This window comes from Lissotriton vulgaris, chromosome 9 (genome assembly GCF_964263255.1).
Source record: "Lissotriton vulgaris chromosome 9, aLisVul1.2, whole genome shotgun sequence".
NCBI lineage: Eukaryota > Metazoa > Chordata > Amphibia > Caudata > Salamandridae > Lissotriton > Lissotriton vulgaris.
Genome location: NC_141697.1, coordinates 285,722,128 through 285,735,594, shown reverse-complemented (window position 1 = coordinate 285,735,594; position 13,467 = coordinate 285,722,128). Strand labels below are relative to the sequence as shown.

The 13,467-nt window shown below is 47.0% G+C and overlaps 1 protein-coding gene across 1 annotated transcript in view; it reads left to right on the top strand.

Annotated features, from left to right (window-relative positions):
• Positions 1-13,467, top strand: part of CEP128 (centrosomal protein 128) — a 757,252-nt gene that overhangs the window by 290,208 nt on the left and 453,577 nt on the right. The window contains exon 16 of the mRNA XM_086937589.1: positions 8,630-8,689. Coding sequence (XP_086793715.1) covers positions 8,630-8,689 — 60 coding nt within the window. The remainder of the gene's footprint in view (positions 1-8,629; positions 8,690-13,467) is intronic.

Sequence of the window (13,467 nt, the reverse complement as noted above, 5' to 3'; positions counted from 1 at the left end):
TATAACATTGGGGATCCCTATAGGCTATAAAATAGCCAGGATGGATCGGCCATTGAAAATTGGTGGTGGGATAGCGATAGTACACAAGGAGGAAATCAATGTGAAAATTCTGGAGGAAATGTGCACCCCTGAACTTGAACTTATGATTTTTAATCTTAACTATTCCACTAAAGCTAGTAGGAAAGGAGCTTTAGTATACAGACCCCCAGGCCCATGTAAAAACATCTCCATGACATTAATGGAAGCTCTGGCACCTCATGTAAGCGATACCTCAGACTTTCTCCTCTTAGGAGACTTCAACATTCATAGTGAGGTCGAGAACAACTCCGAAGTCAACACCTTTATTAGTGATTTAGGCTCTTTGGGCTTAAAGCAGGTCAACATCGGGCCTACCCACATGGCAGGCCATACCCTGGACCTTATTTTTACTAATTCCTTATCTATCGAATGCTCCCTCCCCTACCATGTAGACTGGACAGACCATTATGTTCTGGAATTCTGTACCCCCCTTCCCACCCCTCACGCCAAAAAACCCCACACCCTACCCTGTAAAAGAAGACCCTGGCACAGATTAACCCATGAAATGTTCTGTAAAATATTTGGAAAGCCGACTATGAGCAGGAATGACAATATAGACAAAGTCTTACATGAATACGAAGAAATGCTGTCATATACAATTGACAAGACTATCCCATTAAGAATTTTTAAACCTAAACCCGCCCCTAAACAAGAGATATGGTTTTCAGAAAATCTCAGACTATCCAAACAGGCCACACGGAGGTTAGAAAAGAAATGGAGGATCTCCCGCCTAGACAACGATAAATACACTTACAAAGAGTCTTTGAAAGCATATCACAAGGAGATTAGATCAGCACGAAAAAGCCACATAGCCTCACAGCTTCTGGCGGCTGGCAATAACTCCAAGACCTTGTATCAGATATTACTGACCTTCACTAAACCCACTGCTTGTGAAAGTCCTGAAGTGGCGTCGCAACATCTGTGCGACAGTATCTCCCATTTCTTTACAAATAAAATCGACGCCATATATGCCAAAATCCTTCTTTCCAACTTGCCATACAGTGCTACTAATGACCTCACAACTAACTCGGTTCGTCCCCTCCTTCCTGAAAACTCCCTTTCTGCATTTCCCCTTATCCAGATTGAGGAGGTACAAGCACTCATGTCGCAGATAAAGAGTGGCTCCCCCTCAGACATTATTCCAGCACGTATCATGCCCACTCTAGCTAAAGCCCTAGGACCCACCATCCAGGGACTAATAAATCTCTCACTTACCACGGGGCAGGTCCCACTTGGATGGAAAAAGGCACTGGTCAAACCTCTCAGGAAGAATACCACCATTCCCTGGAGTGAGCTTAACAATCTGAGACCAATATCCCTACTCCCCTTCTTGGGCAAAATCACAGAGAAACATGTGAATAAACATCTGTCAAGATACATTGAGTCGGTAGGAGTGCTGGATCCATCACAGTCGGGCTTCAGACCCAGGCACAGTACAGAGACCGCTCTTATGTCAGTCGCAGACGATCTGCGTATGTACCAGGATGGGGGGTTTTCCGTCATCCTGGTGCTATTAGATCTGTCTGCGGCGTTTGACACCGTATCTCACTCTATTCTCATGTCCAGGCTGGAGAACATCGGCCTAAAGGAGGAGGCCCTCGAATGGGTAAGAAGTTTCCTAACTAATCGGACCCAACAAGTAACCATGGGCAATTTTCGGTCAGAGGAAGTTGAGATCACTAAAGGGGTGCCACAGGGTTCATGTTTGAGCCCAACTCTTTTCAACATATATGTGGCACCCCTGGCAAACATCTTGAGAGCATATGGATTTGTTTCAATATCCTATGCGGATGACACTCAACTCCTCTTTCCTTTCAAAACCTTGACACCCGAAGTTAGGAACTCCTTCTCCCTCGGAATGAAAGCGGTAGCACACTGGATGTCTTCCAACTACTTGCAATGCAATGTTGGAAAGACTGAAGTCATGTTGTTTGGGGGGGCAAGACAACTTTGGTCTCCGGACTGGTGGCCACAAGACCTTGGCCCAGTACCGGAGCCTAAACCATCTGTAAAAAATCTGGGGGTCCGGCTGGACCAGGAACTCTCCCTCAAGCAACATGCCAACCAGGTGGTGGGATCCTGCTTCCACGTAATCGGTATGCTACGTAAGATCTTCCCCCTCCTGCCAGACGACAGCAGAAGAACTTTGGTACAGGCATTAGTCATGAGTCGTTTAGACTACTGCAACGCCCTGTTTCTGGCTGCCAATGATGGAGTCATGGCAAGACTACAGGTGGTCCAGAACACGGCTGCCCGTCTGGTCTTAAACGCACCCCCCCGTTCACCTTCCAAACCCCTTCTAGAAAAGCTTCATTGGCTGCCTATCAGACAAAGGGCTAAATTCAAGGTAGGCTGTACCATACACAAGAGTCTCAACGGTATGGGCCCGATATACCTGGCCACCAAATTTGTCCCTTACAAACCCCCACGCCCACTTCGTTCTAGCGAACAAGGCCTTCTAGTAGTGCCCAGAGCAAGAAAGGCAAGGCAGGGCAGCAAAGCTCTCTCTATAGCTGGACCGTCTCTTTGGAATAGCCTTCCCATCACCTTAAGACTTTGCACAGAATATCTTCCATTTAGGAAAATGCTAAAAACCTTCCTCTTCAGCCAATAGACAGCATACGTGCTCCCGTTCCAAATGTGTCAGACGTCAAAAGCGCGGAGATGCTCCCTAGGGAGTCGAGACCAGCGCTATACAAGCCAGTAAAATAAAATAAAAATAAATAAAATAAATTATTCATGCTATAGATGCCTTTAGAGCGTGTAGACATCAGAACCTCTCTAGCTCATTGGCTCCAGTATTGCTCATAAAGATGTGGTAGGCTCTCAATTGTGCCATATTAAATGAATAAAGTTGGCGATGCTTAATCGATACTTCTACGGTAGATTCAAGTGTGTGAGTTTGTAATAGACAATAATGCTTGAGAATGGTAGCTGTAGATAAGTAACTTATTTATATGTTTCATTTTAAATGGTATTAGACAGCCATTGAGTCTCTGTGGTCTGCATTTTTCTCTCAAACTGAAAAAGTCTAATGACATACAGATTAATAACATTCATTTATTTGGAGCAGTGGCAGTTTGGTGTGGAAGGCTTTGTAAATGTGTTGTTTTTGTATAGCGCGAACAGTAACCCGTAAGCATCCCGGCGCTTGTACTCCTACCACAAGGGAACCCCTCCTGGCTTTTCCTTGTGAGGTGTCCACTCCTGGGCATCCCATGGTGAAACCAGGCATCCCTTGTGTATCAGGGGCCGTTGTGGAGACTAAGCAAGCTGTTGCCCAGAGTTGCAGCGTGGGGCCCATGCTTAGATTCGGCACTGAGGCGAGAATATCCTGTCAGAGGAATTTAAGCCCGATCCCGCCGAGGCGGGAATCGAACCCTGGTCCCTGGCCAGCGCTCTGCATCAAGGTCTGCCGCTCTAACCATTGAGCCACACTTCTTAAAGAGTGCAGTACTTGAGAAGCTGTGCTTTATTTGTGGTCCGACTTGACACTTGTTGTATAACTGCTGGGACTGTGACATCTCATAGCCCCTGGTGTTGGTGCCTCACAGGGGGGATGTACGTTGTTACCGACGCGTGGTATTACCACGCGTACCGTTGCAACGCGTATTTTACAACGCAAGTCGTTAGCACGACTTGCGCTGTAGGGGTGCGGACTTAGGAATAGTTTAATTTACTATTCCAACACCAGCCTACGTACAGTAGGGAAGGTGTTGGAAAAGTAAATCTACTATTCCTTGTCCTTTAGCACCCTCCAGCACAAGTCGTGGTTACGACTTGCGTTCTAAAATACGCATTGTAACGGTACTGCGGGGTAACATCCGCGTCGTAAAGGATGTTCCCCCACAGGGGACCTAACAAAGAGATGTTTTCGAGAATTGAGACAACAAGAAGGGTTTCATGCTGGTATAAATGCCTTTGACCAGGTTTACAGGACAGTTATCTGCTGAAGTGACAGGATACACTTTTCCAGATGTTTATGTTCATGTGAGAGCATTTGCAAGACTGCATAGGTTGTATTTCAAGGACTGTTGAATATCGAATGGACAGACAATTGTTGTTATGGAGGTTGTAATAATGGCATAAAAGTAATTACTATACCGATGATAACTCCTAAAGTTTTCACCTGAAGTCACATCATGATGCCTTTTGAAGCAGCTCATAAAATTCCAACTGAAGATATCAGTATTACATCTGAGAAAGACATGATATTAGAGCTCTCCTGAGAGGTATTCCTTTCAAAGTTATTTCCAAAGAGGCCATATTGACTTCACTGCAGAGATCTGCAAATCATTACTGCCTTGTCTCCGGCGCAAAAACCTGGTTGTTCTTTTGAAGATTTGTGGTACCACATATCTTTCGTAATGTTTTCTTCTCTGCTGTCTTGATTTCACTTCATCTAAACATGTTTGCTTCTGGGATTAATACTGCATGCAAGTGATGAATTTATGTAGCTTTGGAATAACACAACTATACACTGAGGCGAGGGTATTTAGGAGAAAATCTGTTGTAATGGATTTTTCTAACAGCTGATTCCTCATCTTTAGACTATCCCTAGGTGCTTGACTAGATGCAAAAGTTTTGAAAAGGCATAGCTCAGGCGCGCTGTGTGACAACGTGCTCACTTTGTGCCGCCCCTGAAGTAATGAACGTAGCTGCATATAAGCGCTATGTCTGCATGCCTATGTCAGTTCCCTTCCTTCCGTGCCTTCTTATGCAGATCCAGAAATCGCTTCCAACTTTTTGTTCCTCAGTTTGAGTTTTTTCCTTAAAGTCTACAAGTTTCCTGTGTGCAAGAGAACTATGTACCCCTCTTAAAACAAAAGGGTTTGAGCCTTGAAGGAACTGTTGCGAACAGATAACTGTGGCAGGTCCCCATGAATTGCACCTCTGGTGTTTGGGGCACGAATCCAAGTCCTTATGAATCCCAAAGCGATCCGGGAATGTGAAGCAAAGCTGTACGTCTTGGAACACCGAAGGAGGTCACAGAAGTCCTGTTTTTAGCTGAAGACTGTTCCCGCTTTCAGGACTGTTCCGGCAACAGGCCCCAGCCTTCCAGCAAGTCAAATTGGAAGTGGAAGCACAATAAGGCGGATTAGGATTTGTCCCCTGTCTCGCCACTCTCTATGCCTATGAAGTCACAAGGATGTCAGGGTGCCTCTTGGTCTCAGTCTCTCAACGGCGAGCCATTCTGCAACCGACCCCGATGCACCCTGAGTATAAGGATCCATAATGCAATGTTGCTACAGGGTGTCGCCTTTAGAAAGGCATGTTACAAATATGTGGCACTCTTCAACCTCTCTCTGGCATGCCTTCCTGTCCCAAGGATTCACAGAGGCTTTCTAGTCGGGTTACTGCTTGTGGGTCCACCCTCGGTTCTGTTCGTGCCTCTTGACAACTCCTGAGAAAGACCTTGTCCCACTAGTCCTATTGGACTTAGAGACATATTTTTCCCTGCCCCGGACTAAGTCACTGCCCATAGCCATACTGATGCACCAGGTCAAAGTTCAATCAGACTCCGACAGAACCATGCCTCTACTCTGAGCCACACTCCAACAACGTTTTGCTTCCAGCTCTTGAGTCACTGGGTCTTAGAGACAAAGGAGATGATAGAGATGTTTTTTGCCCACTTTTATGATGAGGACAGTCTATATAGGAACATAAAGACGGCCAGTGGGTTGGACATTTCCATGGACTCTCAGTTGGGTTTTCCACCTGGGCCATCAACTGAAGACAGTGCCTCCTTTGCTTTGGTGATGAGATGGGTGGCAGAGTTCTTAGACTTAAAATTGCCAACGATGGAGCTCAGCCCCTCAGCACTCTGCAGGCCCACCTTTCAAGACACCTTGTTACTGGGCTGCCCATCTAGGTGACATGATTAAAAGAGGCTTGTAGTCCACATTGGGGCAGAGTCAACACGTAAATATGATTGAACTGCAGGCAGTACATCTTGCCATGAAGGCGTTTCTCTCTTACATCTTGGACAGCTCCATTCATATTCTGTAAGACTACAGTGTCACTTTCCATTACATCAAGACAGGCGATTCACCTATTTTCCTGACAGAGACTCACCTTTCAGGTTTTCTCAGTATGAGGCCTGTTGCTCCTAGTCTTCCCGCAATGATGGACCATGAGTGGGATCTACACTCTTAAATGACGATGGTGATCTTCTTCATATTGGAGATTCCATAGGTGGGCAAAGGCCCAAAAAAGCATTGACAAACATCTTGTGCCATACCCTTCCCTCTTAATGAGTTCCCTCACAGATGCCTTCAGGTTCAGTTGGTCTAAGCCTCTGCTGTACAAATTGCCACTGATTCTGCTTCTAGTGGAAAGTGTCGGAGGGTAAGGCACAACTGGTCTGATAGGTTAAGTTTGGCTGAGGGGTGGCATCTCGTAGGCTGATATGTTGGCACTCAGCATGGGGGCCACCTCTTGCCCTTCCGCATGCGGTAAACATGATGTTGCTCCAGTATGGTCAGGCCCGTCCAACCAACTGCAGCTACATGTTTGGAGATTGAGCGAAGAGAGTTCTTTTCGGCTGAAGTTGTGGATGTCATCCTGGGTGTCAGGAAACCTGCTACAAAATCCATTCATGCGGGTCGCTGGGACAAATTTGTTCAAAGTTACGGGTCTGAACATCTAGTTCCTTTTCAGTATTACTTATCCAGTGTTCTGCACTTCGCTCTGTGTCTTGCCCAGCACATTCTGGCCGTAGTCAGTTAAAGGCTGTGTGGCAGCTCTGTGTGCATTAACATGCCTTCCTGACCAAGGATTCTTGGTTAGGTCTACTCTTTTTTTAGCATTTTCTTCAAGGTTTGCTTTACTTGTTTCTTCCCACTCTGTTAATTGTTCCTCTGTGGGATCTGAATCTTGTTATCTTTTTTCATGCATCCCCATTCACGCCGATACACAGTTACACGGTTCAGCTTCTTTTTCTGCAGACAGCTATTATGGGCTGTAAATTCAGCCTGTACGGTTGGAGAACTTCATGCTCTCTCCATTCATCCACTTTCATGGTTTTCTATTCTGATAAGTTAGTTCCTCGTACCTGCCCATCCTATCTACCAAAAATGGTTTAAATGAATGAATGAATGAATGAAACCCAGACGATAGAATGACTTGGGTAGACTTAAAGAGATAGGTGTTTGAAAGTTTCTGAAAGGACATTTCTGTAGTTCCCTGGCAGAAGTCCTGTGGCAAAGAATCCCACTGCTTCGCATCCAGCTGTGCGAAAGAGTGCCCTCCTGATCTGGCTCTTTTGAAGCATGGAGGTCAACAGTAACCTGGAACTCGAGGATCTCAGATGTCTCGCTGTAACATTAGGAAGAATCTGATTTTACAGATATATGAATCCCTTCCTTTATAAAGCATGGAAACTCTGGACTGATGCTTTGAACACAATTGTTTTGTGTGTGTGTGGAGCCAGTGCAGGTCAGGTGCCAGTTTGTGCCTTTCACATTGGTCATTCCTTTACTCTTCTATACTTCTCTCCTCATCCCAGCCAAGGGGATTTGCTACATAGACTAGACTACAGTCATGTTGTGTTCCATTACGCAGATTGCACTCAACAGGACAGAGTAGATGATCAGCTGTTTGTGGACTTCTTGATGCTAGGAAAGGTAAGTCGTGACCAAACACCATTTCTTGTTGAGTCATCGTGTGTGTCAATATCTATTATAACTTAGCCAGGAAAGTCCCATGGAGAGGATTCAATCCCACTCTGCTAAGGCCATGGTAGCTTCTGCAGTTCTCACTAGAAGCATTCCTGTTGGGGACATCTTTCAGGGAACCATAGGGCCATCCTTGCATACTTTTTCAAAACTCTACTGCCTCAAAGCGCAATTACGCAGTAATTGGTACATTGCTCTAGCTGACTTGCATTATTTTCCTGGATAATTGGCACTAGTCAGTTATTCCTCCCGAAGGTTATTACTTTGGGACTTATTTATAAGATGAGGAATCTGCCGGACGGTGTATTCTGCAGAAGAAAAAGCCACTCGTTGTTAATTATATTTCTGGTGGATACATAATCTTCCTGCAGATTCCTCACCACCCCCTCTAGTCCCACATGAATTAGTGCCATCCGTGATTAGTAAGATACACATATATCATGCACTGTATTTGTCACTTCCATTGATGCTCTCTTGGTTCCCCTCTGCACGTCTTGTCAGTGTGCGGAAATAAGTAGAAACTGACAGCAGCATGCCAGTTGGCACCTAACCACACGGGTGTTGGCACGTCTGGTGGGCGGAGTCGCAGTGGAAGCTGCATTGCGCTGCCAGGTGTCTCTGGAGAGCTATTTCTGGGGTAGAGAATTCAAACACCTGGGGGATAGTTCATAACGTGAAAATGGTGTGAGAAGATATGTATCTACCAGAAATATTGTTATTGAAGGTAAGCAACGTATTCATTGAGCTGCTGTTGGATGGTCATCTACACCAGTCGTTTTCAATTAATCAAATGTGCAAGGGAAGATCGAACAAAGGCACTGCCACATGCTCGATATTGACCCATGACCTATGTGCGGATTTCTTTTATTTTTTAGGCGATCTCCATTGCGCCTGGTTTACAGAAGGATCCGCATCGCTGGCTGGCTGAGACAAAGGTAAACGCCCATGCTGCTGTGAATACCTTGCCTGCGTGCTGTACTTCAGAGGTGGGTAATGGGTAGGGAGATGTGGAGATTTCCATCCATTGCCCCTAATAGTCCAGTTGCCAAATGTTGCTTTGCCTAAACTAGTAACAGATGTTCCTTTTTCCTCCATGCAACTGGTAAACTCAGAGCTATCTTCTACCTCATGAGTCCATTGCACTGCAGGAGAATGAAAACTAGGGATGTGGCGGAGTCTGGTTCGAGGTGCTTTACACTTCTGTAGACAGATTTGTATTTCTATATCAGATTTGTCTTGACTGGTGTAAGGAACTCCATAGCGTCCTTGGGAGAGAAGAAGATTATTTTCATGCTTTTAATGAGATCAGGTTAGTGATGGATCTGATTCAGAGTGAGCCATATTACCAAATCTGGGAGCATTGACTGTGGCGGGTCTCTGCTTCAGCGCTAGGACTGGGTGATGAGGGGGCCGAAGGGTTCCTCAAGGGAGTTCCTTACATAGATAGCGGGGAACATACATTTGCTAAATCTATATTGCGTCATTGAGAAGATGTGACCAGAATGTAAGTGGCTAGGATTTTATGGAAAGAAACTTGATAATGAAAGAGGGAGGAAAGATTTTTGTCAAGATGTTAGTGTCGAAGTGCAAGTTATTAACGCTGGCTGCATTTATCCACAGGAGAGGTAGAATGCATGGCAGATTTGGTATTGTTCTTGTAACGGAGTCTCATCAATTCACAAGTTGCGTAAACGTTTCTAATTTATCCTAGTGTGTTCTTCTGCTCTTGTAAACATTACCTGGAGGCTGCACAGGATCACACGTTGAGGGCCTACACCTGGAGAGTCTAGTGGGAAAGAAATAACAAAAGCTAGCCACAGGTAGCAAAGGAGTAAAGTATCTAACGAGAAAGGGCTAACCGAACAGAGCTGAAGTTCAAGTGGAACCATCGACATTGACACAGCTAAATGTGATACTGAAACACAGTGAAATGAAAAGTGAAATTCTGAGATTCGTTTGAAGCTAAGAAAATATGGTACATATATAATAACATTTTCAGACAGTTGAGGCCACCGATGGCTACAACTTTGCTCCCCTTTTTTTTCTTTTTTTTTTTTTTAAATATCTTTCCCGTTGTTTGAGACCCCTCAGGATCGCTTATCATAAGGTATGATAGAACAGGTATGATTTTGCATTGCTATCTCTCAGAAGTAGCGATGGGGTGAGGTTCCCCCTCTCAGTTGCTCTCTGTGAGGTCCCGCAGAGCTTTCACTGTCGCCCTCCTCCCTGCCCTCCCACAGCCTCACCACCTCGGTCCAAAGTTCCGCAAGTGGTCTACGCCTTTTGCTTACTTTGTCTTCTCGTGTTCGCGCCGTTTCGTCCGCCCTCACCCAAGGCGTTGCATCCTTTTCCTAGTTGGGCACCTTAGGTCCCACTCTTGCCTGCCATCTGAGAGCACTACGTCTCCTTGCCAGGACCAGTGCGAGATCCACAAACTTATTGCCCACTTTTTTCGCTTTGGGTCTCGGGAATAAACCGAACGGGCAGACCTCTGCCCTGCATGGCAATGATCGCGCCAACACTTAATTCAGCACCTCTATGATCTTATGCCAATATACTTGTATATCTGGGCACTCCCACATCATGTGTGCAAATCTGACATCTGGGGTTCCACATCTTGGACACTGCTGGTTTTCTACTGAAGAAGTGAATTTCCAGGTCTTTTTTTTAACATAACATTTTATTTTATTATCATACCAACCCCCTGAGGCCGTGTGTGGTGCTGGGTGGGCCGCAAGGCCAGGACCTGCGGCCAACCCCCCGCATGCAGCCTACCCCACGCTGCCCAAGCCTCATCATGCCCTGGGGAATTCCATCCTCCAACTTGTATCTCCCAGAGATCCCCCAGGTGTATATATCGTTTTAAGGGGAGAGGGGGCCAAGTCATCTTCAAGGCGTTTTTTTTATTTTAAAGAGGTGGGGGCCACCATTTCCGAGTCGCATTAAGGCCCTGAGGACGCCATCCCCCAGGGCCTTTTTTTAATATTAAAGAAGAGGGGGGCCACATGGCATTACTCCTGCCCAGAGGGAGGAGCAATTTATGCTGCTCCCTCCAGGCAGGAGCAATATCTTGATCTGTTTCCCTGCCTGCATCGGTACGAGCAAGGAAACCGATCAAAAGTCTGCTTCCAACTGGCGGGAGCATTTATAAAGCTCCTGCCTGCTGGGATCAGATTTTGTGTTTGCTCCCATTTGGCTGGAGTTTTAAAAAGATACCCTGCCCGCGCCGGTGTAGAGAGGGAAACTGCTGTGCCCCAGGGTGGGCTCCCTGGAACACAACATGTAAGCTGATGGATGGCGTCGCGGGCCATTATTGGCTCTGGGGGTGGGGGTAGGGCATGCAGGGTACTTATAGAGGCACCACCCGGCACACTGTTGTCAGTTCTTTCCTTTACTCACCAGATAGTGCTGATCTGGTCAGAGTACCACGACTTTTTTCAACAATTTTTGGGGAGATTTTCTCTCCTGGTGTGACAGCACATTCTCTAAGAAATCGGCAGGTTTCAAACCATGTGGTGCCTGTTACAGACAGATGTTTTTGACTGGCCAACACTTGGTGTGCTTATGGTGCTTGAAGAGGGACATCGACTCCAAGGGAGGACTGCAATGCCATATATCCGAAGGTGCTGAGAGAGCAATCCCTCAGGCTCATCGCTGCCCAACGACTCCGCAGCACCCAAGATCTCAGTCACACGGAAGTTCCCGGGACCTTTCATGTAGTTGCACGCAGCGATCATCGTTGCACTCAAAGTAGTCAGAAAAGTCATGTGAGTCCCAGAAGCACAAAAGATCGAAGATGTTGAAACTGTCTTTGAGTTCACACGCCAATTGAAGTCTTCTGACGTGGTGCCGGAGCATCAGCACTCCAGACATTGCGCTTCTGCAGTGCCTAAGTCAGAGTCCCCTTCGTGCTTCCCTGACTTATCCAAAGCCGGAGCAATGCCCTCCAAGCTTAAGACATTTTATGAGACAATGCACCTAGTATTTAGGTGGCCTGGCTTCTCTGGAGTGTGTTTGTGCCCTACGGGCTCAGGAGGGGCGCCAACAGGATCCCTGCCGGCAGGTTTGCTCTCTACACCAATTGAACCCCATGGATCCCATGTTGGATCCAGAATGGGGCTGCGGTTAGATCGAGACCTTGGCGCCCGCCCCATTGCCAACACCTCTGGCACTGCCAGCGCCATCATCATCATTCTTGACTCCGACTAAGCTTGACGGGCATCATCCAAAACGAGTTCCAGATCCAAGCAGAGCCGTGTTCTTTAGATCGGAGCCAGCGCCTTTTACATTTGACAGGCCTGGAGAGGGAGATGAATGAGAGAAGACTGAAGAACACTTATGGATAACAGCATCTATTAGTTAAGAGTTTTAGAATGAGGACAACTGGTATGGGGAACTGGCGGATGCCAGCGGATTAGACATCTCAACTGACACTGGCCTCGTCTCTCCTTCTACTGTGACTATGGAGGAGGGAGCTATGGTGATGCGGAGGGTGCCTGAGGTCTTGGACATGCAGCTGCCCACAGTGGCAGTCAAGACCAGCGTCTTGATGGAGGTGCTTCAGATAGGAATCGCCCCTTCCAAATCCTTTCTCCCATTAATGAAGCCCTTACCAAAGTCCTACTCAGACCTTGCCTAAGCCCTGCACAGGTGCTCCTGTGCATAGGACAATTGCCTGCCACTGTTGCCATGCCTCTGGAGACCCAGTGGCACAACAAAGGCCCCTGCAGCCCTGGGGTGCGGGAGGGGCCTCCTTAGTACAGTACCCTGGCCTGAGAGCTCCTGAGTGTGTTCTGAGGGGGCTCCCTCCATGTACTTTGCAGGGTCCCACCCCCTCAAGTTTCATTACGCCACCTCCAGAATTATCCATGGTGCATTCTCCACCACTACACCAGATAGGGAATTCAAAGGCTGGATACCTTTGGCAACTGAAAGTTCTGTTCTGCCTGCCTTGCACTGCAGTCCGCAAACACTGCATGACTTTTGGGCCAATATTTCCATAGGACCTGGGATTCGGTGTGCAAGTGCTGCCTATGGTCTTTGGGGATGCTCGAGACATACTCTCCCAGACACTTGCAGACGTGAGAGACGCAGCAAAGTTCACCATACGATTTGAACTGCACACGACCAACTAGCTGGTTAGACCGACTTCATTGCTGGTGGCCTTGTGGCGCCATGCCTGACTAAGAACCATTGGTTTTTCAGGGGATGTCCAAGCCTTGCTTATGGATATGCTCTTTAATGGCTGTCGTCTTTTTGGAGAGAAGGCAGACTCTGTACTGGAACATTTTAAGGACATCAGATCTACGCCCATGTCTTTGGGCTTATCTGTGGCCCCTCGTCACCCCAGTCTCCCTTCCTCCCCTTTCTTGGCCAGGGAGGGGGTCTCCAACTGCATTCATACCTTCCTAGCCACCACAGCCAATAGGCTTCCCAGCCTTTTTTTGGCCGAGGATGCGTGTCCCATAGAATAAGGAAAAATCAAGACGCTCATGCAAGTTCGATCTGCCCTGGACCGGGGAGACTGGATGGTAGCTTTGGACTTGCAGGACACATATTTCCACATCCCCATCCTGTCTGCCCACAGATGTTACCTGCGGTCTACGGTAGGCCATGATCACTTTCAGTTTGCTTCCCCTTCGACCTTACCAGCGCCCTTCGGGTGTTCACGAAAGGGATGGTGGTTGTAGCTCATCTGCGAAGGTCAGGATTC